Raw genomic sequence first — 27,996 nt, 5'->3', positions numbered from 1 at the left:
ATCTTTGGATGAGAATGTTTTTAATGTTTTGTGTAAATAATGCTTTCTATACAACCTGAGAAGTCTGAACATTCCCTGAGATTTCATTCCAGAGCTCCCGAGACAAGAAGGGATGCAAACGTGAGCAGGCTTGCCACGTGTGTGCGTGTACGTGTGCAGGTATGTGTGTGTCTGTGTTTGAGAGACAGAGATGGGGACGGAGATGGGGACAGGGTGAGACAGAGAGCCAGAAACTAGCCCCAGGACATTGGCTCCAGAGCCCGCTTGATCCCCCCACCCCTCTCCAGACCCATAAGCCAGCTGCTCTTTCCTCTCCTGAGATCTCAGGGCAGTGAGTGAGGACCATCAGCCAAAGGACCGCACCCCCACCCCCCACCCCGGATGAGTCCATCCAGGGCCAGCGTTTACTTTGATCTTGCTCCCAAAGAAGTTTGTAAAGCCCTGGCCCTGGTTTGGGGGCCCAACCCACTGGTACCAAACTGGAAGCCCTGCTCATGGGTCACCAGAGAGTGGGTCAGCAGCCTACGGCTGGAATGCCTCATCTGGCCAGACTTCTCAATTTCTTAGGCCTTGATTCTGTCCCTCAGATTCCTCTGGGAAGCTCCTCATGTCCAGATGCTCAGTCCAGCAGCCCTGGGGGCTGTTTGACTGGCAGAGGACTGGCCTCCTCAAGCCCTTTCCTGGGTCCATTTTTGCCCAAGGGCTTATGGGCATTCTTGGACCTTTCCCAGGCAAAGAAAGCTCACACAGTCACCCAGCTGGCATCTCTGGCCCTCACATTCTCAGTAACCAGGGAACATGCCAGAAAGAGCCGGCCGAACCTCAAGTCTAAATTATTATCCCAAAAGTAACGCTTTGGGCACCAGGCTCTCCCACAGCTGTATCATTTCCTGGCCTTCAGAACGGTGACATCACCACCATCTCATGAAGATAATGCGCGGTAAAGGCAAACCACAGAAAAGGGTTCCATGGAGCGTGTGCTCAGCAGGCCAGAGGAGGAAGCAAAGCAGAATGGGGCGCTCAAGCTCCAAAGCACCCAAGGGGTCCCGTCTCCCAACTCCTTATCTGGCAAGAGGCAAAAATGAGGCTGAGACATTGACTCAGCCCGAGTCCCTCGAGACAGTTCTGGGTTGGTCCCGGTTCAGCCTTCCTGGAGCGATACACTAAGTCCCCATCCCTCAAGGCATATGGGACCATCCCGACTGCTTGGCAGCTGAAAATGAAGCAGACACGCTTTGCCCACTGGGTAGAATCCCTCTTCCCAGATGGAAAATTTTCTCTTCAGTTAGAAATCACGATGCTGCAGGGTGGGCTGACTATGCTGTGAATAGCTTGGCTATCTATGTGGCAAGAGCCCTTGGGCATGTGCCCAAGGTGTCTCTAGAAGCGAGTGAGCATCTGGCATCTGAGAGGTAGCTGTCGGGGATGGGGCAAGCATCGTGTGAATATATGTGACTTTGTCGGAGCATAAGGAGGGGAAAGAGAAGTGAGCTTGCAGGTAAAGCGAGACGCACTAAGAAGTCTCTAAATAAAACCCTTTCCTGGTAGTATGTTAACATCTTATAAAAACAGACCACGTCGGCACCGATCCAAAGGACCACCTAATTCTGCTACCTACGGGGACGTTGGGACCTGCTTCCTCCAAAGCCGTCGTTTGTTCGATCCCCCTGGGTCTGGCCAGTTTTGTGTCTGCCTACCTCAAGTGCCCAGTAAATGTACCATGTAAGCTCATTATATTGAGAAATGTAGCCAAATCTCCTTGACTTCGCTGAATTTCTCATCGTAATGAGCTTGGATGGTGCATTTGCAGGCAGGCATCTGGAAATCTGCTTAGCCCCTCCAACTTTACTCTCAGTCAAGGGGTCAACGTGCTCCCTCATTTACAAGTTGCTCAGGGCTCTTTGAATGCACCCTGTACCTAGACAGCCCTGAGAGATAACAAGTTTATCAATTCATTATCTCACAGAGTATCACTGACTGCCTGCTTGTCACTGGGCTGGTGACATTCTGAGGTTAGCAAAGGACTTGCAACGGAGAGTTCAAATCCAAATTTGCTGCTAGACTAGGAGTTTCTGTTTCTGAGCCTCTATTTCCTTCCCTAAAAAATTAGGGGGGGTTCTCAGTGGCACTTGGGGTCCCTTACAGTCTACCTTTGACCTTGATGGTGGATAGTTCTAGCCCTTTGAAGCTACCCCTGAGAGGTAGGTGTTATCCCAATTTACAGATGAGAAAACCAGGGTTCAGAAAAGGGCACTGGCCAGCTTGTTAGTGTAAGGGTTGGAATTCAAACCTTTGCCTCTTCTGAGCCCAAGCTCTTCCCAAGCTGCCTTTCTCTGGGCTCCCATTAAGAATAGCTCACAGAAAACTTCCCCCTCATCCCAAGGGACAGGGGCCCTAGAACAGTGGGAGAAGCTAAGGAGTTCACCTAGGGAACAGCTCTCACACTCACGTATGATATGCCAACAGCTTTGAATGCCAATCAGTGCTTCAAAGTGGGGGGTGCCAGGGCAGGCCACATTCTTGTGTCACTCCAGCTGGTGGCAGGGTCACTTAGCAGCTAAACAGAGATGGATGGATGGGGCTGCTTGTGGGCTGTCGGGCCCTCATTGCTTACAAAATGGTGAGTTGAACCCAGGCATGGCCCAGAGTGCTTGGACAACAGAAAAGTATGGTCCAGCAGAGATTATAAGGGAAATATGAACGGTGAAGAAAGGAAACCAAGTCTGGGTGGTTAAAAGGAAATGAAGGCCTTACCAATGAGGCCCCAGAGACCTGGCCAAAGATCTGAGGGCAGGAGATGGATGGCTGAGGACAGGGCTTTATTGTTAAAGATGAAAGGAAGCATTTCCAGTGGGCAATGCTGCCCAAGATCGATCACACCTTCCAAGCAGACAACCCACCATAGCCGGGACACTGCACAAAGCGCATCTGGTTTTATTGTAGTGATTAATCATAGATGAGGGACATCATCCATCTAATCCAGAAGCATTCAAACCAGTAGAGCCCATTAGCAATTTCTCTTTATAAATAACTTATGGGAAAGCAAGCAGAATTTGGCAACATGTTGAGAAAGCAATCTGGCGTTTCCAACCCTTCATTTGGGGCACCAGAAATCAAAAGTGATACATTCCCCTCATCATTCAAGTTCTGCCAGAGGGTTAGCAATTCAGTCTTGGACAGTTCAAGGTACATTCAACTTTTACACAGACAGCAGCTCCAGCGTCTGACCGAGTGACCTCATTTCAGAAAGACCCCATTAATGCTCCACCCATCAAACCCCACTATGGTCTGTTCTTACCCCACCCCTTATTACTTAACAGGTCTCGTGCAACCACGATCTAATGGATGCGGCCAATAACGAAAACAAGGGATAGCGTAGGTCCCAAGAACAAATGGAGGATGCAGGAGAGATCAAATGACATATTAGTGTTGGGAAAGCACCATTTGGGGATGACTTTGTTTGCTAAGAGAAACAAGGAAAAGGAACAATGGAGAGGGAATGAGGCTACCAAGGTCAAAGGCACTGAAGGGCAAGGGGGTGGCTCAGAAGGAACCCAGGGCAACGTAATGAGGGCGACTGCCTCTATGAGCCCCAACTTCTACTGCAGCGGCTCACTCCCCACCCCAGTCTCTGCCAGAGGGCCCAGCATCTGCCCCAACTTCTCAGAGCTTCTGGTGCTTGGCCTGTCCCACCCACCGCCTCTGTAACCATCCAACGGTGCCAGTATCTGACTTCTGCCTACTAGTGTTTTATCATTTGTTATCTAAGTAAAAGATCTGGGAAAATATTAGTAAGTGCCCTGTGAATAACCTAACCCTGTGGGGAAGCCCAGGGCAGGCTCTCCTAGAGCAGAGATAGCCAGCTCCAATGGCTGTGTTATCTGAAGATTGGCCAGTGTCTGCAACAGCCAGTCCCCTGAGAGGGTGTTAACAGAGAACCACAGCAGGGGGGAAAGGGAGGAGCAGAGGTGAGGTTGTGTCACCCAGAATTCTTTGGGGTTTGGTTTCAATGTCTGTGTGTACCCAAATAGCTTCCACATCTTCCCCCCTTATTTGGCTAGCGCTTGACCAGCTGGTAGACCAGAAGACCATCACTGCAATAGAAATTCACACTGCGGGTCACTGTTAGCTACAGGTCTGCAGGGGTGACCTTATCCCTTCGTGTGTGAGCCAGGCCTTGGTTCTGAAAACACCCCTGCATGCCACCACAGCCACACCGTCCCCGGTTTATCAGGTGCCTGCATGGGCCAAACCTCCTTCCAAAGTCCAGGGGCAGGGCCAACAGCTCTTTAACCCGAATCGTAGGCAGCAGCAGTGGTGGGACCAATGTCTGTGGCACAGGTGGAAGTGAGGGGAGGCAAATGTGTGAGGATTGTGTCTAATACCCAGGCCAGACAGGCCCCTGGGGTGTGGGAAACCCATAGGGAAGACTGGGGCCTGTTGGGTAGGGGGCTCGCTGAGGCCCTGAGGGTCTAGGCTGCCTTGGAAAATTAGGCACTGGGGCCTGGGTTGGGTAGGGGGGGGCCTGGGTTGGGTAGGGGGGTCGTCCTCCTGCCGGGAAATAAGACTGCTGAGGGTACCCTGGATTAGGAGTTGGGCCTCGGGCCACGGGATATACTGGTCCAGAAGATGAGCTCCCAGGCTGAGACGAAGGGTATCCCGGTCCAGGAGATGAGTGTGGAGACCAGGGGCGCCCAGGGGCGGTCCCTCCAGGCTGGGCTGGTGGATAACCAGGGCCAGAAGGCACGTGGTAGGGGAAAGAGGGTTGGGAGGTGATGGGGAACGAGCCTGGCTGCAGAACCCCTTGGGCCGTGGGACCCACGGGTAAGCTCGGAGAGGGGCTGTAGGGGAGTGGATAGGGGGGGCCCGCTGCAGGCGGGGCAGGTGGGGCAGGCAGGGAGGGCGGGGCATCTGCCACAGCAGTGGTGGTCTCGATAGGTGGGCGAGGTGGGAGCGCGGGCCTGGCTGGCGGCTCTTTGGAAGCCCTAGGCTTCCGCACCAACTCCTGGAGCTTCTCAACTCGAACTCGGCGCAGATGGGACAGCATCCTCATGGAGGCGAAGCGCTCGAGAAACGTATCCAAGGGCACCTCCCCCTCCAGGAACTTCTCCGCCATGGCCTGCAAAGCAAGCAGATGAGTTCCCCGTGGTGGCCGTGGTCGCTATGGCAGCCGGTTCCCAGCCCACACGTGCCCCCAGCCACCGGTTGCCCTCCCATCCCAGGCCAGAGCAGGGCTGACAGTCTTTCCAAGGTCACTGCCTCCGCAGTGAGGACGTCACAGGAGGACATCCTCCCAACCCGGCCCCTGCCCCGGGCAGGCGGGCGCAAGGGTGGTAACCAGCTCCTCCCTGCTGGAAGAGACTCCCCCTACCTCCGACTCCTCTTCGATTTTCATGCCTTCCACCTGCAGAAGGTCCAGCAGGGTTCCTGGCTGCAGCCCCACGGAGAACTTCTCTGCCAAGAAAGGAGAAACGATCCTCCTATTCATTACCTCTCTACCCCAGTGGAGGAGTGAAGCCTTCAGGGAGCACTCACAACGGTAGAGCACGGTGCTGAGCCTCGGGATACGGCAAACACCCCCCATTAGAGTTCGAGCTCCTGAGGGCAGGGACTCTGGCTTATCTCTAAGCTCCAGCACTGAGCCTGGTGCTGGGAACACAGCAGGCACTTAATAAATGCCTGCCACCTGCCTGCCATAGGTGAGCTTCACAACCCCTGATCTCATTCCCATTCTACAGATGAAGAACCAAGGCCCAGAGAGGTCAGCACAGCTACAAAGTCTCAGAGCAAGGATCGGCACTGGAGCTGGCCACTGCCACCATCTCCCTGCCCACAGCACAGGCCCTGAGCACCCCGGGAAGAGCAGGAGGTGACTCCAGGACACTAGTCCTGCCTGCTTCCACCATAAAGTCCAATGACCCCCCCCCACCACCACCACGCTGCTACCACCACCGACCAGCTGAAGCCCAGAGGCCGGCAGCGCCTTTGACCACCAGCTCTCCTTCCAACCTGGTCCAACAACCATCATCCAGACAAGCAAATCCCACAGAAAGGTGCCCCCGGCCCGCCCCACATGCTAACCAATGGGACAGACACTCATGTTTCTACACTGTGCCAGGCCCTGTGCTGTGGATTCTACAAAGATCATCATGATCACCATTTTACAGATAAAAAAACTGAGGCAGACAGAGAAGAAGTGACTTGCCCAGGGTCACAGATTTGAACACAGGTGTTCCTAGCTCCAGGCCAGGTGAGTCAAATCACCACCACCTTCCCTTAGACCATAGGGGAGACAGCCCAGGACCCCAATTCCAGCATTTCTGAGAATAGAGTGACCATCAGGCCCCAAGTCCTGCTTCCAGCCCAGACCTCAGAGATGTTAAGGCCCAAGGCAGACAGCAGTTTTCTTAAATGTCACTTCCATCAAAATTCCTCTGCCTGGGGTCCCCCCCATTGGAAATCAAGTTCCTTGGACTCGGGGCTTGCCTGGCTTTTCTCTTTGTGGTCCCCCGGGCTTTGTACAGGAAGTGCTCAATAAAGGCGTCTTCATCCGCTCATGGACTTCTCCCTAGTTAGGAGGACAACCCCTCACTCTATAGTCTTCACTCAATCAACAAGCATCTATTAAATCTCTACTGCATACAGTCCCTGTCAGTGTTGCACATGGTTCCCATAGGACAGCTGAGTCTCCAGGCCAATGCCCTGTGCAGTCTGGTCCCCAAAGTCGGGGCCACTGGTCAGGGTGCAGGCTTCCTCAGTTAGCCGGGGTCCTGGCAGCCAGCAGGGCACAGAAAACTCCCGCCCTGTCTCTGGACTCTCCTTTCTCCAGTCTGTCCTCCCCAGCCTCTGTACCCCCTCCTCTAAAGTCTTCAGCCACCCCCCTTAGTAGGAGGTACCTCAGGACCACCACACCCTGACCCCAGCAGCCTCCAGGGCCTCGTTCCCAGTACTCTCTGTTCCAGCCTCGCTGTGCGCTCACCCCCCCATCACCAGCTGCCCCAGAGGCTGCCTCTTCTGCCCAACGGTCAAAGCTCAGCCCAGGGATCGTCACCCCTCCCCCACTCCAGCGCTGGGGCTCAGCATCACTTCTCCCTCCAATCCCTTCACAACCACCATGTCACAGCCCGCCTTGCAGCATCCTTATGTACACATGCTTGGAGGACACTAGGGGGCACAGTGGGCAGAGTGCTGGGCTGAAAGGGGGGAAGAGCTGAGTTCAAATCTTGGGGAAGTCACGTCACCTCTGTCTACCTCAGTGTCCTCATCATTAGAACAGAGACAGCACCTGCTTCCCAGGGCTGTTGCGAGGATCCCAGGAGCTGAGATAAGGATTCCATCTCCCCAGTTAAAACGCAAGCTCCCTGAAGGCAGGGCCCCTCCTGCTTGTTGGGATTGGTCTCCCCAGGGAGAGTTTGGCACGGGCACAGAACAAGCGCACCCTAAATGCTCTCTCTGGCCCTCTGCCCGCCCACCTGAAGCACCTGCAGACCTGCCAGGAAGCCTCTGTCTCCCTACAGCACACACATGTGTCTGTACACGTATGTGCGTGTGCACAAGTATACACATGTGTGTGTGCACGCAGGCCCAGGCAGGCCAGTCCCAATGAAGCCCTAAGAGACCCTCGAGGGGACTGGAGGCAGCTCAGGGACAAGTCAAAACGCCCCCAAGCCCCTCGACTTGACATGGCTCTCCCCTCAGACCCACCCGATGGAGACAGCCCAGGACCGAGCCCCAGAGCCCCCCAACCGCCGCACCTGCTTCTGGGCCATCCGCGCTGTCTTCACTAAGGGAGAAATGACCTACCTTCCTCATCCCCACCAGCACAACTGGGGACCAACTGCCACCACTGGCAGTTAGTCCAGGGGCCCTCACAGCTGTCAATCACCACTCATCATGGGGGGAGGGGGCCTCACCTGGCCATCCCCCAACTGCCAACCAACCGCCACTCCCTGAGCCACGCGGCAAGAGAGGGATGGGGAGAGCCCCAAGGCAGCACGTCCCAGGTGGTCCGACCACCTCGGCCACCGCGCCCAGGGGTCATCGGGCTGGCCCTGAGGAGCGACCCCGGGATGATGCTTGTCACAAGCTCAGAGGGTTTTGTCGGTGGCCATGACATTAAAGGGGCCTGACCGCCGGCTTGGACCCGGGACCTTTCTGGCTGACCCGTAGCCAAAACCTTCCCCATGGGGTCATTTCGGCCATGAGAATGGGAGCCCTTCTATGTGTATCCCCAGGGCCTAGTGCACACAGTAAGCACTCAATAAATGCTCGGCGCGCTCTTTCTCTTATCTAAGGGTTAGCAGTGGCCGGTGTTATCTGAGGACCCATTGGGTTCCCTAGGTCCACCACAGCCTCCCTGGGGACCATCAGGAGTTCAGCAGCTGTTTCTCCACCCCCCAGCCCCAAGCCTCGCACGGGGCACTCAGTTACTGGGGGCCAGGAGGGGGCTCATTTCTGGGGCACCGCCAGCCCCCCGGGAAGGGCTCCCTGAGCTCACCCAGTTGGGCCTTCTGCTCCCGGCACTTCTCCACCAGCTTCTGGAGTTCTTGGTACTTGTCCAAGAGGTTCGAGCGGCTGATCTCTAGGGGGGACTGGAACTCAAGGTTTTGCTCAGCTAAGCTCCGGTTGGTGGCGAGCGCCATTTCCCGCTCCAGCTGCAGGTCCTGGACCTAGGAAGAATGGGGTCCTAGTAACAGGGGCTACATCTCCCAAGCACTTGGAGGTGTGCTCGGGGCCACTCCCACAACCAGCAAGGAGGGGGGTACACCCTGCATTGATACAGAGGAGGAAGCCAAAGGGGAAATGACTTGCCCAGGGTCACACAGCTCCTAAGTGTCAGAGGAAGGATTTGAACTCAGCTCTCCTGACTCCAAACCCAGCACTGCTGTCCCCCAGGCTGTGCCGCCTCTCCTGGGAAAGGAAAGAAGCCAAGCATCGCCACTGCTGGGGGGGACTGAGGGCCATCCAGCGCAGCCTTCTGCCCGGCCCCCGGAATGACAGGGTGCGCTCGTGCCCGGTCGTGAACCTCCCAGGTGAACAGCTTCCCTTCTTTGGCCTCAGTGGCCTGTGAGGGCCCTCTCAGGAATGAGCTTAGTGGCTCTTGCCACACAATGGCCCATGGCCACGGCCCTGAGGAATGGACACGTGGCTGCCCCTGTCAGATCACGGCTGGAAACAGGGGTGCCCTAAGGCAGCTGCTCCCTTGGGTCGGAACTGAAAGCACAACGTCCCCCCACTGGGCCTAGGTCTTCTAAGCCCGTTTTCCCCTTCTGTGGGGCCGCCCCTCAATGCTCAGCCTTGAGGCCACCTCCTTAGAGCTTAGAATCCAAGGTAAAAGAGATAGGCCCCTGACCTTGTAGCCAAGCTGGCGTCAAGACCCTCTGAAGTCCTTCCAGTGTGGAAGAGCCTCCCTGCTCATACGGTCCCCGGGGGCCAGGCCCACCACTCTGGGATGCTATTGGACAACAGATTCACAGATACTACGGACCACCCACTCCCCCCACCCCTGACCACTCCAGCCAGTTCCTGGCCTCTGGTAGCCTGGTCTCCAGCCCATCCCCTTCAGGATGGGCTCCAGTGTGTCAGTGGTGCCCTCCTGGGCTCTGCCCATCCATTAATGCCACCCTGATCTCAGTTCTCCTGGCAGCTGAGGCCTGTTGCTGACTCCTGTGGGATTTATTTATAGCCAGCGTAAGCCTGCTGAGGATTTCTTGCCTAGGATCCTGACAAAGGCCTTCCCACAGCTGCCCTGGGGCCTGCACAGGACCCCAGAGCCCGAGCTCCCTCGGACCCCGCCGAGATCGCCCCCACTGCTGCCCTTTGGGGGCCCTGGTCAGTTTCTTGTTGGCACTGGTGACAGTTAAGTCTCCCTCCTGCGCTTCCTGTCAGGCACAAGACCAGGGGCACACGGAAGCATCGCACTCCTTTCCTCTCACCAGGACTGGGCCAGAGACTGGCCTTTGTTCTTCTTCCCTCTCTCCACAGTGACCTGCTCCCTGTTGGCACCATAGTGAAGTCCACCCGCAGCTGTGCCTTTTCCCAGGCCTCACTGGGGCAGGGCACCGAGGCCCGAGGAGCTGGGTTCAAATCCCACCTGGGATGCACACTTCCTTTGTGACACCAGCCTTCCCATAAGCCCTCTGAGCCTCAGCTTCCTCATGTCTGAGGCAGAGACAGTGACCCTTGACTTCCAAGGCCCGGGTGAGCCTCCACAGCACCCTGAGAAACTGGAGGCGAGCGGGAAGCGTCAGCGACTCATGGAAATGCCCAGACACAAATAGCAGAAGTCGTCGGTCGGGGCCAGCCCTGAAGCCCAGAACTTACTCCCAGTGGCCATCACAGCCTGGGGCAAATCTCCAGGCCCTGCGGGTCCTTCCCAGCTGGTCAGCCTCATTCACAAAGATCCAAGGGTCCTCCGCAGCCGTCCTGGCCAGCCTGCCCGGGCACCAGCGTCCTCTTGGGGAAGCCTCCACTTCCAGACCTCCAAAGCCAGGGTGGCGGGGAGATGCCCATCCTGCCCCCTGACCCAGGCAGCCCACTCTACTGCAGAATTCCCACGGGGAGCTAGTAAGGGCCTCCTCGGCCTCTGTGCCGCCCCCAGGGCTCCGCAAGCCCCTCCTCCAGGAGCAGAGCTTCAGATGCTTGAAGAAGCCCCCCAACCCAAACCCCTCCAGGCTTCTCTTTTCCAGGCTAGACCGTCCTCCTGTAGCCATTGTCGTGTGCCAGGGATGCAAGGCCTTGAGCCTGGCCCACAAGGCTTTGGGGCCTCGCCGGGAGGTCAGCAGGTATCCGGATCTCCCTAGAGGAGACCCAAGATCAGGAGAGGCCCAGACACTGCTGTGTCCCTGGGAAGGCCCCTGAGGCAGGTCTAGAGCCCTACTCCCCACATCCACATTTACACCCCCAAAACATCCCTTGGCTGGGGAAGGGTGGGAGAGAACATCAAAAGGCCTTTCTGCTCCTGCCAAGGTACAGGGGGAGGGTACGATGTGGTGACAGGCATCGAGTACTCTGTGAACCCTAAAGCACCACATAAATGCCAGGTATCGTTGCTGCTGCTGTGGCTGCTGATGCCGTTACAGTCATCTTTGCTCTGGGACTTAGAGTCAAGACAACCTGAATTCAAATTCTGCTTCAGACAGCCGTGTGACCCTGGGCAAGTCACTTCACTTCTGCCTGCCTCAGTTTCCTCATCTATAAGCTAGAGATAATAACAGCCCTCCCTCTCATTCAGGGTTGTCATGGGAAGTGCTTAGCACACCTAGAAACTCCACCCACATGGGACTCATTTTACCTCAGGGGACTCCATGACCAGACGGTCAATCTCCTCAGGGTCGTCCTGCAACTTCTCCAGCTCCTCCACCGACCGGTCTTTCAGTTCTTCCATCTTCCTTGGGGAACAACTGCAGAAGAAGAAGAGAAAGGGCTGAGAGGCGGCACTGCGGGGAGAGGGCTTCCCACGGAGCCCGAGTCCTGTCGGTCGGCCCTTCTCACGGCCATGTCTGCTTCCGCCAGGGAAGAGGAAGGGGAAGGCGTCTGAGTCGATGGAGGGGATCCCTCTAGCTCAGCCCTGGAGGCTCTGCCATGCACAGGAGGCGAATTTTACAGAGAGGGAAACCGAGGCAGGGGGTTAATTTGCTCGGGACCACACTAATACAAAGCAGGCCCGTCGTCCAAACCCAGGTCATCTCACCCAGCCGGCAGACAGACAAAGTCTCCCATCTCCTGAAAGCCCAGCTGACTGGGGTCACTGCAGGAGAGGAGGCAGCAGGGGGTCTGGGTGGACAAGCAGCAGCTTGTCCCACAGGTCCCAGACGTCCTCGGGGCCCTCACCCCCTGCACCCTCTGTGCCCTCATCCAGGCAGATGCTATTCCTGTCCTGGCCAGAAATCCTCTGACCATTCCCACCCAGAGGCATTTCTTGGCCTCGATCCCGGAGCCTCGGGCGGCTGTTCTGTTATATTTAGTCACAAACGCCACAGGTTTTCCCCAGGTATTCTTCTGGGCCTCACTGAGAGCCCCAGAAACAGTCGTGCTGCCAAATCGGAATTCTTTGCTGGGCTGTCTGGTGAGAGAAGCAGGCCCTGAAATGACGCCGGGGCAGTAAAGACGTGGCTCCTGCCACCCCAGATATGACTGTGGAGCTGGGGAAGGGCAGCCAGCCACATCTTCTGGGCCATGTTCCCTCTTAGGTCACCTGGCTTTGAAGAACATCGAAGCTCAGTGTGGCCCAGCTGGTCCAGGTCCAAGGAGGGGTGGCCAGGGAGAACAAGAAAGAGGGAGGAAAGGCCATCCCCCTTTGAAAGCCCAGCCTGAGGTCCGGTGGCCGGCGGGGGCAGGAGCAGAGCTCGGCCGGGTGGGTGACTCGTGCTGATGTGTTGGTGGCTTCGTGAGGGAGGCTGGGGAAGTGAAGACCAAGACAGCCCCAAGTGAAACAACCTCCCTGGGAAACGTGGCAGCCTCTGGGGCAGGGGAACAAAGCCGGCCAATTGTCCTGGGACCCAGCCGGTCTCCCAGGAAACCCTGGCCTAGGAAAACAATGAGCCCTCTTACCAATAATCCATTCCTCAGGATCTGGTGCCTCACAAGCTGAAGGGCAAAAGTGCCCATTCCAGAGGGCTTGGAACCCACCTCCAGGCTGCGGCTGCCAGCAGGGCCCAGGCTGCCACCTGGAAGGGGTTAATACTGGCCCTGGCATTGCAGGCTGACCAGAAAGCACTGCAACGTGCAAAAGCTACTACAAAGGTGACGGGCTCAGCTCTTCTCAGCAGTGCAATGGGCCAAGACAACTCCAAAGGACTCGTGGTGGAGGATGCTCTCCACATCCAGAAAAAGAAGCGTGGAGTCTGAACCAGACTATTTCTACTTTTTCTTTGTTTTTCTTTTTTGTTCTGATTCTTCTTCACAACATGACTAATGAGATATGTGTAATGTGATTGTACATATATAACCTCTATCGGATTGCTGCTGTCTTGGGGAGGGGGGACGGAGGGGAGGGAGAAAAACCTGGAACTCAAAATCTTATAAAAACAAATGCTGAGAACCATCTTTACATGTAACTAGAAAATAAAAAATACTTTTATGATTTAAAAATAAAATATATTTTTTTAAAGGAAAGGCAGGTTGGGGCCGGTGGTGACAGGTCTGCCATGCTGACCAGGGGAGCCAGGACATCCCGTGATTTGGGCCATCATGGGAGGATAGAATGGACACAGGGCAGGGCACATGGTGGGCAGCAGGAGAACCAGGAAGAGAAGCCCAGCTTCTGGAATCCCAGCCCTGAGCGGTCTCAGCTAGAGCTCCCGGCTGGCTTCCTCCTCTGTCACTTCTGTGCTGAACAAGGCAGACAGTTCCATTCTCCCGGAGGCTGGGTGCCATGGGAAATCTATTTAGCTACCTGAATAACCCCATGTTTCGACGCACAAATCAAGAATTAACCGACAAGCCAAAGTATGAAGGAAACTGCATTTCTAACCACATCGTGGTTCCTTAAAGACAGACTAACCACGAGACTCCGCTACCCAACTCATGCCAGGGGCGTCCTCCTAGGACAAAATATAAACTCTTCTGTTTGGCCCCCACCTACCCTTCCAGCCTCACTGAAGCCCACCCTTCAGTGAAGCCAGGCTGACCTTCCCTCTCTCCCTCACTCTCCTATCTCCACACCTTTGTGCTGACCAGTCCCCATGCCTGGCATTTCCTCTCTCCTTCCTTCAGGGAAGCCCTCTTGTCCTTTAAGATGTGGTAACACCTCACACCTAGCCAATTGGCTAATATGACAAAAACAGACAATGATAAATGTTGGAGATGTGGGAAAATTGGAACACTAATACACTGTTGGTGGAGTTGTGAACTGATCCAGCCATTCTGGAGAGTAATTTGGAACCATGCCCAAAAGACTATAAAACCATGCATACCCTTTGACCCAGCAATAGCACTACTAGGTATCTCTCGTCTTGGGGTAACCTCTGATCCAGAGCCCGGGCACTTGGCTCAGCTGGTGAGGAAACGTGGGAAGCTAAGAACTGCAGCCCAGGGATCCTCTCTGAGCCAATAGCATTTATTAGGCCCCTTACGGTGTGCCAGGCACTGCGCTAAGTGCTGGGAAGACAAACGGAAGCATCAAGACAGCCCATGCTCTCTAACAGGAGCGGAAACGTCCCCTAAAAGGGAGGAGCAGAAAAGCTGAGGGTGCAGAAGGCAGTTCAGAGGGTCAGGAGTCCAGGAGATCAAAAGCAGAGCTTGGAGAGGCCTGAAGGAACAAGGAGGGCTGGGGGGCGGGGCGGGTACTGGGAGGAAGTGACCAGGGTGGGCACAGGGCAGAGGAGGTGAGGAGCAGGAAGATGATCTGAGGTCCCTCCAGTTCTGACACTGAGCATTGGGGACGGTCATTCAGAGGAGGGCACTGTGAGTCCTTGCAAGCTCTGATGACGGGCAAGCCATCTGCAAGGCTCTGCAGGGCTGTTGTGGGGACAGGAAAGATTCCCGCTCCGCTGGGCCCCAGGAAGCAGCACGCCAGCACTGGGACCTCAATGGGAGGAAAAACTCTGTGACGAATCAAGCAGCCAAAAAGCAGCAGAGGCTGCCTGCCTCTGAAGGGCCTGTTGTGGCAGCAGTGGTGATGGTGACGGCGGTGGTGACAGTGGTGGTGACAGCAGTGGCAGTGGGCTCCTCTTCGAGGAAGGCTTCCTAGTGAAGCCGAATGACCACTCAGGCATGGGAGGAAAGGGATTCCTGACCCGATGGCCCACTCTGGGCTTCAACAGTCTACGGCTCCTCCCAGCTAAAATATTCCAAGAAAAGGATGAGGATGACTGACGTTTTACAGCATGTGAAGATTTTCAAAGCACTGGACAGACGTCATCTCATCCGATGCCCATAAGAGCCCCGAGAGCTAAGAAGCAATCACAGGTCTGTCACCCCCTTAACAGGCTCCTCTTCTCCACAGAATGGTCTATTTACAGATGGGCGGTTAGGTGACCCACCTGTGCTCACGTGGCCAGGACCCAAACGCAGGCTCTCCTGCCTTCTGTGTTCTAGGGTACCTGAACACTTCCCACAAGGCACCACCCCAGCTGAGCTCGGGAGGTCCCCGGGGATCTTTACACGAAGGCCAGATGGCCACCGGTCAGGAAAATCCAGAGAGGATTGCTTGGGGTTGGAGTCGATGGCTCTGGGATCTTTCCACAATGGCCAGATGGCCACTGGTCAGGAAAATCCAGAGGGGATTGCTTGGGGTTGGAGTCGATGGCCCTGGGGATCTTTCCACGAAGGCCAGATGGCCACTGGTCAGGAAAATCCAGAGGGGATCGCTTGGGGTTGGAGTTGATGGCTCTGGGATCTTTCCAACCCTGAGAGAGACTGATGGCCTTCAGTTACCCGGTAGGAATTTGGAGTCGACAAAAGGAGCTAAATCTTCAGCGCCACTGACTGAAAAGAAAGCGGCCGAGGACAGTCTTGGTGCTTATTTTGATAAATACCTTTTCTGTTCCCCAGCTGGGAAAGAAAATGAGTACGACAGCAAATCCAGAAGGAAACGCTTTTTAAAAATCTGGCAAAACAAGGCTGCCTCCCTGACATCTACTTCATTTCAGGCTCCCCAAAGGACCCACGTGCGTTTCAAATAATCCAAGGATGTCTCTCTACGGGTCAAGCCTCAGCAGAGTGACCTTCAAAGGTGTGAGACAAGACACTTAACCTCTCTCCAGCCTGCTTTCTCATCTATAGAATAGGAATAATAACAGTACCTAAGGTGGCTGTGAGGATGGAGTGAAATAATATATGCAGGGTGTTTTGTAAGCCTTAAAGCGCTTTATAGAGGTTAGTGTTGTTAGTAATAGTAGTAGTATCATAATTCAAAACCCTACAGTACCAGGCCCATGTCCTCTCAGGGCTAGTACAAAGGCCCTTCCTCTCTGGTTCCTGCAGATTCAGACCCAGGCCAGAGCCCCAATGGGGCCAACCTGCTACCTCATGGGCCCATTGCCTTGGGCCAAACACTTCCCTGGCTAAAAGCAGGGACACCATCCCCTTACTAGAGACCCTAATGCTCCTTTCCTCCAAGAGCAAAGCTCTTTGTAAATTCTCCCACAAATCCACATCCTCTTTGAGGAAAGGAGGGGAGGTGACTGAACTCTGCAGAGCAGATGTCTGCATAGCCCTTGGCGGGCTACAAACAGCCTCCCACCAGGGATTATCCCTACTAGATGGGGAAACTGAGCAAGTATCAAGGGATGGATTCAGGACTGGGGATAAGGCTGCCATTGGCCTGTGATATCACCGACACCCTTAGGGAAACTCCCTTTACCAAAGTCGGTCAGCACCTTCTTTTCAGCTCAGCGTTTCAGAGTTCTCTACAGTGGTGAGAGGAAAAGTCATTTACCCAGAATCACAGAGGAGGGAGAGAGACAGAGACAGAGACAGGGGGAGAGAGACAGCAGAGGAGAGAGAGAAAAAGGAGAGGAGAAGGAAAGAGAAAGAGGGGGAACAGAGAGAAGGGAAGAAGAAAAAAGAGAAGGAAAGGGGAGAGACAGACAGAAACAAAGAGGAGACAGAGAGGAGACAGAGAAAGAAAAAGAAGAGGGGGGGCGGCTAGGTGACACAGTGGATAAAGCACTGGCCTTGGATTCAGGAGGACCTGAGTTCAAATCCAGCCTCAGACACTTGCCACTTAACTAGCTGTGTGACCCTGGGCAAGTCACTTAACCCTCATTGCCCCACCCAAAAAAAGAGAGAGAGAGAGAGAGGGAGAGGAAAAGAAGAGAGGAGAGGGGAGGGAGAGGAGGGGAGAGGAAGGGAGGGCAGGAGAAAGGAGGGCATCCAAATGGTCTGGACACTAACTAATGTGTGCTACTGTATTCACAGGGTGTGGTCAAGATGGAGCCAGCATTTCCAAAGCATTCGGAAATGCTCACAGGGCAAACCCTGACCCCACTCCACATACACCCTTATTAACCTGGTTCTTCCTGTGGTTAATTCTGCCTCCCTGTGATGTGTCACCACCCAGAACCCACAGCAAGGCCAATCAGGCACCATGAGCTCGGCCACCCTCCCATCTCTAGGTTCCCAGTCTCTTTCAAGAAGTTCTGGCCTCCTATAGCTCTCTCCTCCCTGCCCACAACACAGGGCACTGAAGTTGGAGTTTGTTTTTTTTCCTATTTCACAAACTGCCAGGTGAGGATCATGGGAATTCAGTTGTCCAAGATCACATAGCAAGTCCTTACGATTCCAAAAAACTCATGATGGAAAATGTTCTCCACATCCAGAAAAAAGAACTGTGGATTCTGAATATAGATTGAACCAGACTGTTCCTACTTTTTGGTTGTTTTTCTTTTATTTTTTGAGGTTTTTTCCCCTTTGTTCTGATTCTTCTTTCACAACATGACTAATGCAGAAATTTGTTTAATGGGATTGTACACATATAATGTATATCAGATTGCTTTCTGTCTTGGGGAGGGGAAAGGGAAGGGGAGAGAAAAAATTTGGAACTAAAAATCTTATGAAAACACATGCTGAAAACTATCTTTACATGTAACTGGAAAATAATAAAAAACAAACAAAGCAAGTCATTAGTCATTGGAGAAGCCCCATCTGAAATCCACATTCTCCGATTGTTTCCCTTCTGTTACCTTGGTGATGGGTGAATCTCCCTTCTCAAAATTAGCCAATGGTGAGCTAAGTGGTTTGATCTGTAACCTGACTTAGGTGATTCTGATTCTGATGTGAAATATCTTATGGATTTGGCTTATAGAGAAGTGATCATGATGGAGTGGGCTGCCCCTCCCCCATGAATCAAAACGGGGGAAGTTGAGGGGATGAGGACAGCAAGTGGTTAACTGTGGGAAGTGAGTGAACCACACTGTCTCCATCTTGTGACTCAATTCTGGAGCCAGCTCAGTTCCCTTTCTGTTCAATTATGGGTCTAGTCCAATTTCTGTCTTGTGAGAAAATTTTATTCAATTGTGAAAATTGGGAAAAAACCTCATTGCATTGTTCAAGCTAGGCCTGTGAGGCTGGGGAGTTGGTCCAAGGACCTGGGTTGTGCCGATCAGAAACCAGTCAGATCCAAAGGTGGATGCAAGGAGTTTTCTCACAATTATACATCACAAGGAACCCATATGTCTTATTTAAAAACTGGCCCCAAGATGGTCAATCACTTGCTGTTCCCATGTTCCTCTGATTGTTCACAGCCACTCGGGGGGAGAGGGATGCTTCTTTTTCTGAATTGAGGGAATTGCATCTGTTCGCTCTCCCCATCTCAACTTGGAAAGTCCCTAATCCTTCCTCCAGTTAGAAATTAGATTGCCTAATGTTGTACTGTTTCCTTTTAATCAATTGGCTTCATTTGATTGTTTTTGATGTACACAAGTCTGTCTCCCCCTGCACTCAGGGTCCAGGCCTAAGCTGAGAAGGTTTGGCCCTAGTTTGTTAGGCAATTGCCACCTATATGTTCAGAAGATCAAACCTTTGTTTCCTCAGTCATAGCATCTTTCCACTGGACAAGCCCATTACCATCACAATAGGTCGCACTATGCATTGTTCCAGGACCTGCCCTAAGTGCTTGCAGGTTGCTTGGTCACATAACACAAACTCTAAAACCACGTGTGTCACCGTGAGCCACAACCTCTGAGGACGTCACACAGTGGATCGCAGCCAACAGTCACCACCAACTCTTCTTCTCAGGAGATGCTGACAGGCCACAGGCATCTGACCAGGCCCTTCACCTTGGTCACATTAGTATCAGTCAAGGAGGTGAAGGGCCCTCCAAGGCCATGAAGCACCCCTCCACCGTTCTACAGACAGGGGTTCTGCCTCTGCCTTCTCAGAGAAGTCAAAGTGCTGTGATGGGTGTGTGTATGTGCATGCGTGCGTGCGTGCGTGTGTGTGTGTGCGTGTGTGTGTGTGTGTGTGTGTGTGTGTGTGTACACAAGTGAGATGAGACACTGACGGGTTGACAAGGCTTCCAAATGACGCACCTGAGCCAAGGGGATGGTACCTAGACAGCGGCTCTTTGGGATCCTTACAGCTGTCCTGGGGGTGGCGAGAGGGAGAGCCTGGCTCCTCAGGAACCCTTGCTATCTAGAACAATCAGCCCAGCCCTTCTTATCTCTGCTGAAATGCTCCCACACGGCCTGAAAAAGGAGGGACAAGATCTCACAGCAGATACGGAGGCACAAGGGCTGATTACCAGTCCAAGTGCCAAGGACATTTAGGAGACTGTTGATGCCAATTCTCTCGATACCCGAGCAAGCGAGGCAAGGAAGACGGGGTGTGAAGCACCCGACAGACGGTCTGAAGCGGCAAACAGTCCCAGATAAACTACACTCCGGGCGGTCTGCCAGCTCAGCCCCTGATGTGCTTTTGGAGCAGGCAGCTTCTCCCCACCCCCAGCTCTTCCTCCGAGGGGCTCAGAAGGCCCAGTCTAGCACTGCCACTGCCACTCCAGGGCCATGTGGTGCTGAAGACGGTGGGGGCCTCTTGCCTTCTCGGCCCTCAAAACCTGCCTCTCCAAGGCCTAGGCCAAAGGCTCATAAAGCAAGACGAAAACAAGAGCCGCCATTTTCTATCAGTGACTCGGTCTGATCACAGACTAGACTCCAAGAGACCTGTTAGTAATGTGAGGGTGGGGCCTACACCAGCCCCACTTCCTGGGAAAAGCAGAGGACCACGAAGCAGAGTGAAGCCCCCAGGAAGGACGCAATATGAACTGAAGCATGATGCCTACCATCATGCAAGCGTGGCCCTAAGTTGGGGGACCTCTATGCTAGAGATAGGGCCTCACATGCGATCAATCACCTAGTTAAGGTTCATGCATGGACTGCCCAAAGGCAGCCTAGGACTCCCACAACGTGAAAGGACCTAGGGAAAGGGTACAGGAAGGGGAAGCATGCACAGGTTGGCAGCAGCACCAACAGTAGCTGAAGTATTCAAATACCTAGGGAGCTCAGATCATCACTGCTTTATGAGAGGGGTTGAGAAATAGCTACAGTGAATGGAAAGATATGGTACCCGGACCAGCACTGTGATCACACAAAAGAAAGTCACTTAACCTTCAGGGGCCTCACTTTCTGATCCACAAAATGGGAATAAAGAATACTTATACTGGGGCAGCTAGGTGGCACAGTAGATAAAGCACCGGCCCTGGATTCAGGACCTGAGTTCAAATCCAGCCTCAGACACTTGACACTTACTAGCTGTGTGACCCTGGGCAAGTCACTTAACCCTCATTGCACTGCCAAAAAAAAAAAAAAAGAATACTTATACTACCTATTACACAATGTTGCTTTGGGATTCAAATGAAATGTGCCCATGTAAAGTGCTCTGGCCAGCTGGCTGGCCCAGTGGATGAAGCCCCAGGCTTGGATACTTCCTAGCTGGGTGACCCTGGACAAGTCACTTCACCCTGTTTAATCTCAGTTTCCTCATCTGTCAAATGAGCTGGAGAAGGCAACGGCCATCCACACCAGCATCTCTGCCAAGAAAACCCCAAATGGGGTTACCAAGAGTCGGACACGATTAAAATGACTGAACAAAGCAGTGCTCTATCAATGTCGGCCACTGTGAGTGAGCAGCAAGGATCCAGCTGCACCCCCCAGAGACCATGGTTTGAATTCTCTCTGCTGAAGCCTGCAGCAGCATCCCTAGCCTTCATCTTCCAACAGCCACTGACAAAGGGGATACTTTTCATCTAAAATCCCACTGGAGAACCGGAAAGTCTCTCTTAGATTCCCAGCTCTGACCTGGGATTTCAGAAAAAGCTGCTGCTGTCCTAGCTTGTCAAGGCAAGCTGCTGCCCTTGCCTGGCCCTCCTCAGCCCTCCTGGTGACATCACAAAGACCTGGGGTTGCCCTGGAAACCTCCCTAAACCTCACTCCTTGAAGCTGAAGCGTCCTCACTTCCAGGTAGGCTCCAGGCCTGCACCCGGCTATCAAAATGCTGAACCACTTGATTTCCCCATGGAGCTAATAAATGGGCATGATCCTAATGAGGCTGGGGCCCAGCCTCCATGCCATGCCCTCTGGGCCCCTCCCTCTTCCCTTGAGCTGTCCGAGCCTCCCCCTTTCACGTCCCCCTTCCATGTAGCTTCCTTGTTTGGGGATGCCCGGGACCCCTTTATTAAGCACTTTTATCTAAAATGTTTTCTCCATCATCACGGCTCCTGAGAATCAATAGAATCAGCATTTCTTCCTCTGCACTCACCGCCCATTACAGAGACACACTGCAAACCATCGGGCTCTCATTTCAAGCCACATATTTGATGCTAATTTACTATCTGGAGTGAGGGTACGGCCCTTGAGAGTGCTAGGATTTCGATAGGCTTTGAGTAACAACTCAACAGGCACCGATGGCCAAACCAAACCCTACTAGGAGAGTGTCTGCAGGTGCACAAAGTCCTCTCCTCCCCACCCTTTGGCAGGTAGGCCAGGCATAAAACCACGTATGGGTAAAGACAGCCAGGCTTTGCTCAGAGCCACACCTGCTCTGAGCAGGCTCACCTGCTTCTAAAGCCAGTACTGATCCCCAAAAGCTGGTCCTAGCCTGAGGAGAGGAGGGAGGGGGTGGCTCCCAGACCCAACCAAAAGACCTTCAAATACCTCCCAGTGCATGCAGGAAGGGAGCAGGCAGGGCAAGTGAGAGACAGGAAGGCGTCCGGCCCATCTTACAGGAAGCTTCACAAACCCAGTATAACAGGTGGGCAACCTCCAATCCTTCTGGCGTGAAAGTTCCAGGCTGCCCCTCGACAAGAGCAGGGGGCTTTTCAGAATGGAGGGAAGGAAGACTGTGGCTGAGAAGCAGCGGCCCAAGGGACCGGGCACTGCCACCCAACTTCCTGGCCAGGAGGAAATTGAGAGGCACCAGGCGGCCTTCGACAATTTAGTTATCCTTCCCCATGGGCCAAACGACCCTCTGCGGGGAGGTGAAATAATGGCGTCACCTCTGATTTATAAACATTACCAGAAATGCAGACGGCTGGATGCCCCTCAGGGCTGCACGGTCTGGTCTCTGCAGACTCTCAGTCCATTCTCTCCAGTCCTATCACTTCCATCTGCCCCCAGTAAGTCACTGCAAACTCCACATGTGTGAAGTCAGGCCCCTCATCTCCCCCCCCCCCCAGAAAAAGCGGCTCTTCTCTGCCCTCAGGGGTCTCATCACTGCCTCACTTGGCCAGGCTCAAACCTCCAAGTCAGGGCAGACCCTGCTTCACCTACAGCCACAATGTCCAGTCACTGAACACTACGGTCTTCATTTCAGTTTGCTCTCCTCTCCACCCCTTCTTTCTATTTTCTATCTCGGTCACCTACAGTACGTGACCTCATCGATTCACACTGACTGGTGGAGCAACCTCCAAAGTGGTCTCCCTGACTCCAGCCTCTCCCCTTCTCACCCTGCATTATAGATGTCACATGGCCCAGAGGACAGAGTGCCAGGCCTGGAGTCAGAAGCCTCACCTCCCTGAGTTCAAATCTGGCCTCTGAGACTCACCGGCTGTGTCACCTGGGCAGGTCACTCCCCCCTGCTGGCCTCAGTTTCCTCACCTGCCACATGAGCTGGAGAAGGAAGTGGCCACCCACTCACGTACCTCTGCCAAGAAAAACCTAAATGGGGTCACAGAGAGTCAGACGCAACTGAAACGACTCCATAATCACCACAAATAATGGAAGGAGCCTAGATTTGGGATAAGATCCCACGGCACTGTCACTTAGTTATACTAACGATTCATACTTAACCAGACCCATACTTTCCTTAGCTATAAAATGGGAATGACAGCACCCGATAGTGTCATGGGAAAGGACGGCTGGGGGGGCGGGGGTCTCTCAAGCAGGCGCTCAATCCTCGCTAAATGAGGCGTCCAACACAAGCACCGAGTCCACCTTCGGAACTCCCCATCACTTGGAAGACTGCCGGCTCTCCTCTCTAGGCTGTGTCCATCAGCAGGGCACAGAGCCTCTGACCCTCAGAGGAGGCCCTAATCAGCTTCCAGAGGACAAAGGAAATGAGGACAAGTTTAGTACAATCCAAGCCAGGAATGCCCTGATGGCTCCTCTCCCATCGGCCAGACCAATAGCTCCCGCCTTCAGGCCCCAGCATTCCTCATCTCAGCTCATTTTAGGATCCACTCGTGTTCCGTCCCCTGGCGCTCTCTCCCGTCTCCACTCATCTGGCCAATTGCTCTTTCTCAGCATCCTCTAAGTCACATCCACTAAGCACAAAGTGGCCCCAAGGCTCTGGGCCCTCTTCTCACTCAATGCTCTTGCACACAGTGATCTCATGAGCTCCTGTGGGATCCCTCAGGATCACTCTGCAGATGATCCTCCATCTATGTTGTCATCCCCAGACTCTCTCCTGAGGCACAGTCACACCTCTCTAACTGCTACAACTAGATGCCCAGTAGGCATCTCCAACTGGACACGCCTAAAATAATTCATTATCCTTATTCCCAGGGGCATCAAGGTGGCTCAGTGGATAAAGCACCTGCCCTGGACTCAAGAGGACCCGAGTTCAAATCCAGCCTCAGACACTTAACACTTACTAGCTGTGTGACCCTGGGCAAGTCACTTAACCCCAATTGCCTCACAAAAAAAAAAAGAAGAAGAAAGGGGCAGCTAGGTGGCGCAGTGGATAAAGCACCTGCTCTGGATTCAGGAGGACCTGAGTTCAAATCTGGCCTCAGACACTTGACACTTACCAGCTGTGTGACCCTGGGCAAGTCACTTAACCCTCACTGCCCCACAAAAAAATAAACCAAAATTATCCTTATTTCCAAACCCCCCCCCCCACTCTCCCAGACTTCCTTGTCACTGCCGAGGGCACCACCATCTTCCCAATCAGTCAGATTCACAACCTCGGTGTCCTCCGAAACACCTTCCTCTCCCATGTATCCAACCCACCACCAAATCTGGTCTTTATGACCTCTCTCCAGTCACACAACTGCTACCTTAGTTGAGACCCTTATCACCTCCCATCTGAACTATTTCTCTCTGCTTTGAGGCTCCTAGGTGGCACAATGGATAGAGCACTGACCCTAGATTCAGGAAGATCTGAGTTCAAGTCTTAGCCTCAGACATTTATAGCCGTGTGACCCTGGGGCAAGTGCCCTAACCTTTCTGTGCCTCAGTTTCCTCATCTGTAAAATGGGGATAACAATGGCACTCCCCGCCCAGCTGTGAGGATGCGGCACTTTGCAAACCTTAATGGGCCACACGGGGCTGCTGCCATCATCCACTCTACCCTCCATCTGTTTGCCAAGGTGATGGCTCTAAAAAATGTGCTGACCAAATCGCCCTGCCCCATGAGCGAGGGGCTCCCTACACCTGCGGGCGGCAGGGGAGCTTTCCTTGGCCATTCTGGTTCTGTTGGAATTACAATAGGCAAAGGGTGTGGTGAAGCATGGGGGAGGGGCAGGGCAGGGAGGGAGAGGTCAGATCTCCCCTGACTCCGGCCAAGTGGCCTGGCCTGTGGACCCCGGGCCTCAGTGTCCCCATCTGTGACATGGGGAGGATAAACTGTCTGCACTCACAGCCTCACTGGCAGAGCCCCTTGTAGGCAGATGTGACTGAGAGCGTGATGATGCCTCCCGGGCCTCAGCTGTCAGGGTGGGGCCCCGCCCCCACCCCCACCCCCTGTGCACCTGCCCTTCAGCCAAGCACAGCAGGACCCACCCCTGTCTGAGGCCGGCTGCTCTGTCCCGAGGCCTGGGCAAAGACAGGGCAGCACCGGGGCTGAACCGCGTTTCTGGGGCCTCTGGCCACACTGGAGCCGTCAGGGAAGCGTTTCTCGCCAACGTCCTGCAAAGCTCCCATCCTCCCTGCAGGCTCCCGTCTGGAGTCTGCGGCCGCTGCTTCACTGCCCTGCTTCTCTCAGCCTGCAAGCTCCCTACTGACGGTGACCAGCACTGTCAGGGCAGCGAGTCGCCACCTGTGTCCGGGTGGTACCAGCCCCTGGCTGAGCAGGTGCCCACAGCAGGCATTCCGAATGGCAGATGGGGCATCCCCCCAACAGTCCCACCCTGCCCAGCCCATCAGACTGCCCCTGTGCACAACAGGGAAAGTGAGCCAAAACAGAAGCCCGGGAGGGGGGAGACCAGCGTGAAGGACAGACGGCAAAGGCCACCAGATGGGTCAGCTGGGGCTCAGGCCGAGACTCAAGAATGGGGAGAAAGGGGCCACTGGGCCCTCAGGCACCTCCAGAATCTCATTCATGAGCTGAGTGACCCTGGGTAAGTCACTGAACCCATCAACTATAAAGGAGGAATCATCCCAGCACCTACCTCCTGGGCTGTTGGGATGATCACACAAAGAGCTATGCAAACCTCAAGAGGCTACAGAACCACTGGCTACCATGACGGTCATCCCGTGCACCGCCATCCCCCCAGTTGTCCGGCGCAGAGGCCATACCTGTCCAGAGTCGGAAGCTTTGGACAGCAGCCCAGGAAAAGGCAGTCCCCGGCATGGTCCCTTTCTCCCCATCCCCAGCTCTGGGCTCCACGGGTCCAAGGAGAGGTGGCCAGGGTCTCGGACAGGAAGGGGGCCAAGGGGGGCAGCCGAGGAAGGGGGCCAAGGGGGGCAGCCGGGGAAGGGAGAAGAGCAGAGCTTTGGCCTGGGCAAGGAGCACCAGCAGAGGCTGCTAGGGCGGGGGTTCGGGGCCGGTGCCTAGGACCGAGCTCTGCATCCTAAGAAGCTTTTGTCCCCTGGGGATGACAGAGACGGGACCGCAGCAGCTCGGGATCCGTGCCAGGCACCTCAGCGAGCTGGCAAACACAACTGAGAGCGAGGGTGGCCCCGGCCCCCCCATCATCCGCTCCAATGCCCCCGTTTTCAGATAAGGCACCCGAGTGACTGGGTGAGGGGCAATAACACCCCTGGCTCACGGTATAAAAGGCAGAAAGATTGACAAAGCATTTTTCCTTCAAACCCTGGGAAATGCGCCCTTCTTCCCACTTTGCAGAGGCGGGCACTGAGGCCAGAAAGGAAAAGTGAGTTCGCCCCAGGTCCTGCCAGCTGCAGGACAGCACGCAGGGGCCCCCACCGGAGCGGCCTCCAGCCCCACCTGGCTCACTGGCTGCAGACCCAAGGCAACACCGTCCCCTGGGCAAGTGGGCGCTCCTCCCAAGGGATGCAAGGAGAGAATCCCTCCAGGATTTCTAAGCTCCCTCCAAGCTCTGGCTTTCTAGGTTCCCACCCAGTCATTCGGTCAGTCAACAAGCATTTATCAAGCACCTACTGCATGCCAGGTCCTGTGCTAAGCTCCAAGGACACAAAGAAAGGCTCCCAGTCTAATGGAGGAGAGACATTGGAAATCATCGGCAGCAGAGGAGCGAAGAATTAAAGGGGGCCCAGAAAAGCTTCTTGTGGGAAGTAGGATCGGGAAATGAGTGGAGGTGAGGACCTGGAGCACTGGGGGGGGGGGGAGGGGGGGCACTCTGAGGGGGTAACGCCCTGGCAGGGAGGACAGCCAGGCCCCAGCTGTGCTGGACGCCTTCAAGCCTCAGCTGAAATCTCTGGGCTACAGGAGGGCCTGGCCCCACTCCCCCAGGTCCCCTCCAAGTTACACCTGAGGGCCTTTCTATGGATCCCCAGCTTCAATACAGTGACTGGAATACAGCAAGCACTTAATTGATGTTCACTGAATGAGGGCTGACTGAGATTCCATGTCCTAAGGCCTTTTCTAGCTCTGTTCCAAGGCCCCTCCCAGCCCTGACATCCCCTATTCTAAGGTCTCTCCCAGCCCTGGCATTCCCTGTTCTAAAGCCTCTCTTACCCCTGACATTCCCTGTTCTAGGGCCCCTCCCAGCTCTGACATCCCCTGTTCTAAGTTCCCTCCCAGCAATGACATTCCCTGTTCTAAGACCCCTCCCAGCCCTGACATTCCCTGTTCTGAGGTCCCTCCCAGCCCTGACATTCCCCTCCCAGCTCTGACATCCCCTGTTTTAAGTTCCCTCCCAACAATGACACCCCCTGTTCTGAGGTCCCTTCCAGCCCTGACATCCCCTGTTCTAAGGTCTCTCCCAGTTCTGACATCCCCTGTTCCGAGGTCCCTCCCAGCTCTGACATCCCACTTCCCTCCTGAGGAACACCTTCCACCTAGCCAGCCCCCTTCCCACGGGTGAGCTCCTTGGGGGGATTGGGGGAATGGGCCCAGCCTTCTTTCAGGCTTGCTTAGAATGTAAGCTTCTTGAGGGCAGGGCCCCAGTCTTTTTCCTGTATGTTTCCCAGGCACCCGCAGCCCTAAGCCAAGGCTCCGCCCACCCGGGAAGGGCTCTGCCCCAAGGCCCTCCCGGGTCTGCATCCTCTGCCCAGGGAGCTTCCAGGTGCACAGGGATCCCCACAATCCCCCCCATCGGAGGGTCTGCCCTCTAGGGCCCAGGTTCCTCCCAGCCCTAACCGTCTATGCCCCACGATCTGGGTGTCCCCCCAACCCCGAGGTTTCTATGTCCTCTGTTCTAGAACCCTGGGTCAGTTTGACGTCCCACATTCTAGGCGTCTCCCAGCTCAGAGGCTTCTATACCATTTTGCACAACTGCTAGGGAGGGGGGGGCTGTCACGTGCGCGGGGCGAGGGGAAGGAGGGGTGGAGGTCACGTGCTCCCCTCGCCTCTCTTCCCCCCACCCCACCCCGGACTCCAGGCAACAGCGCCGGCGTGAGTCACGCGCCCCCTCCGCCCAATCACGGCGCTCCGCCAGGACGAGGCTGGCAGTGGAGGAGCTTTGCCCGCGCCCCCCCCAGACCCTCTCCCCAGTCCCACCCCCCCGCACGCAGCCCCCGGACCCGCCTCCCCGGCCACTCACCTGCGAGTCCGCGCAGCTGCTGCCACCGCCGCCCTCTGCTTAAACCGCACGCTTCCGGACCGGGGGTGGGGTGGGGAGAGCCTAGCCCCACCCACCGGATGTGACGTCGCTCAGACCCTGTGTCTCTCTCAGCTCTTCCCACTTGGTCCAGTTTCTGGTTTTCATTCTCTTTAGTCGCTATCACCCCACTCCCATATTGGTACGGTCCAAGG

General features: G+C 54.9%; 1 protein-coding gene across 2 annotated transcripts; it reads right to left on the bottom strand.

Moving 5' to 3' along the window:
* Window positions 1-294: 294 nt before the first annotated feature.
* Window positions 295-27,996, bottom strand: VPS37C (VPS37C subunit of ESCRT-I). Of its 2 annotated transcripts, none has more exons than XM_043970943.1 (5): window positions 27,785-27,996; window positions 11,294-11,402; window positions 8,498-8,669; window positions 5,372-5,454; window positions 295-5,119 (listed from the first exon to the last, which is right to left on the bottom strand). In XM_043970943.1, the coding sequence occupies exons 2-5, from the start codon at window positions 11,384-11,386 to the stop codon at window positions 4,379-4,381; spliced, it is 1,089 nt and encodes a 362-aa protein (XP_043826878.1). In that variant the 5' UTR covers window positions 11,387-11,402; window positions 27,785-27,996; the 3' UTR covers window positions 295-4,378. The 2 variants fall into 2 exon arrangements, with proteins under 2 accessions (XP_043826878.1, XP_043826879.1); XM_043970944.1 differs by lacking the exon at window positions 27,785-27,996 and adding an exon at window positions 25,395-25,537.

Source organism: Dromiciops gliroides, chromosome 6 (genome assembly GCF_019393635.1).
Source record: "Dromiciops gliroides isolate mDroGli1 chromosome 6, mDroGli1.pri, whole genome shotgun sequence".
Lineage (NCBI taxonomy): Eukaryota > Metazoa > Chordata > Mammalia > Microbiotheria > Microbiotheriidae > Dromiciops > Dromiciops gliroides.
This window is presented reverse-complemented; position numbering and strand designations above follow the sequence as displayed.

Bases quoted from the DNA above. Each gene is read 5' to 3' on its own strand.
- VPS37C (XM_043970943.1), bottom strand. From the start codon at position 11,386: ATGGAAGAACTGAAAGACCGGTCGGTGGAGGAGCTGGAGAAGTTGCAG. The intron at 5,455-8,497 runs GTGAGCTCAGGG...CTTTCTTGGCAG, and splicing joins GGAGCAGAAGGCCCAACTGG to AGAAGTTCTCCGTGGGGCTG. The intron at 5,120-5,371 runs GTAGGGGGAGTC...CTTGCTTTGCAG, and splicing joins AAATCGAAGAGGAGTCGGAG to GCCATGGCGGAGAAGTTCCT.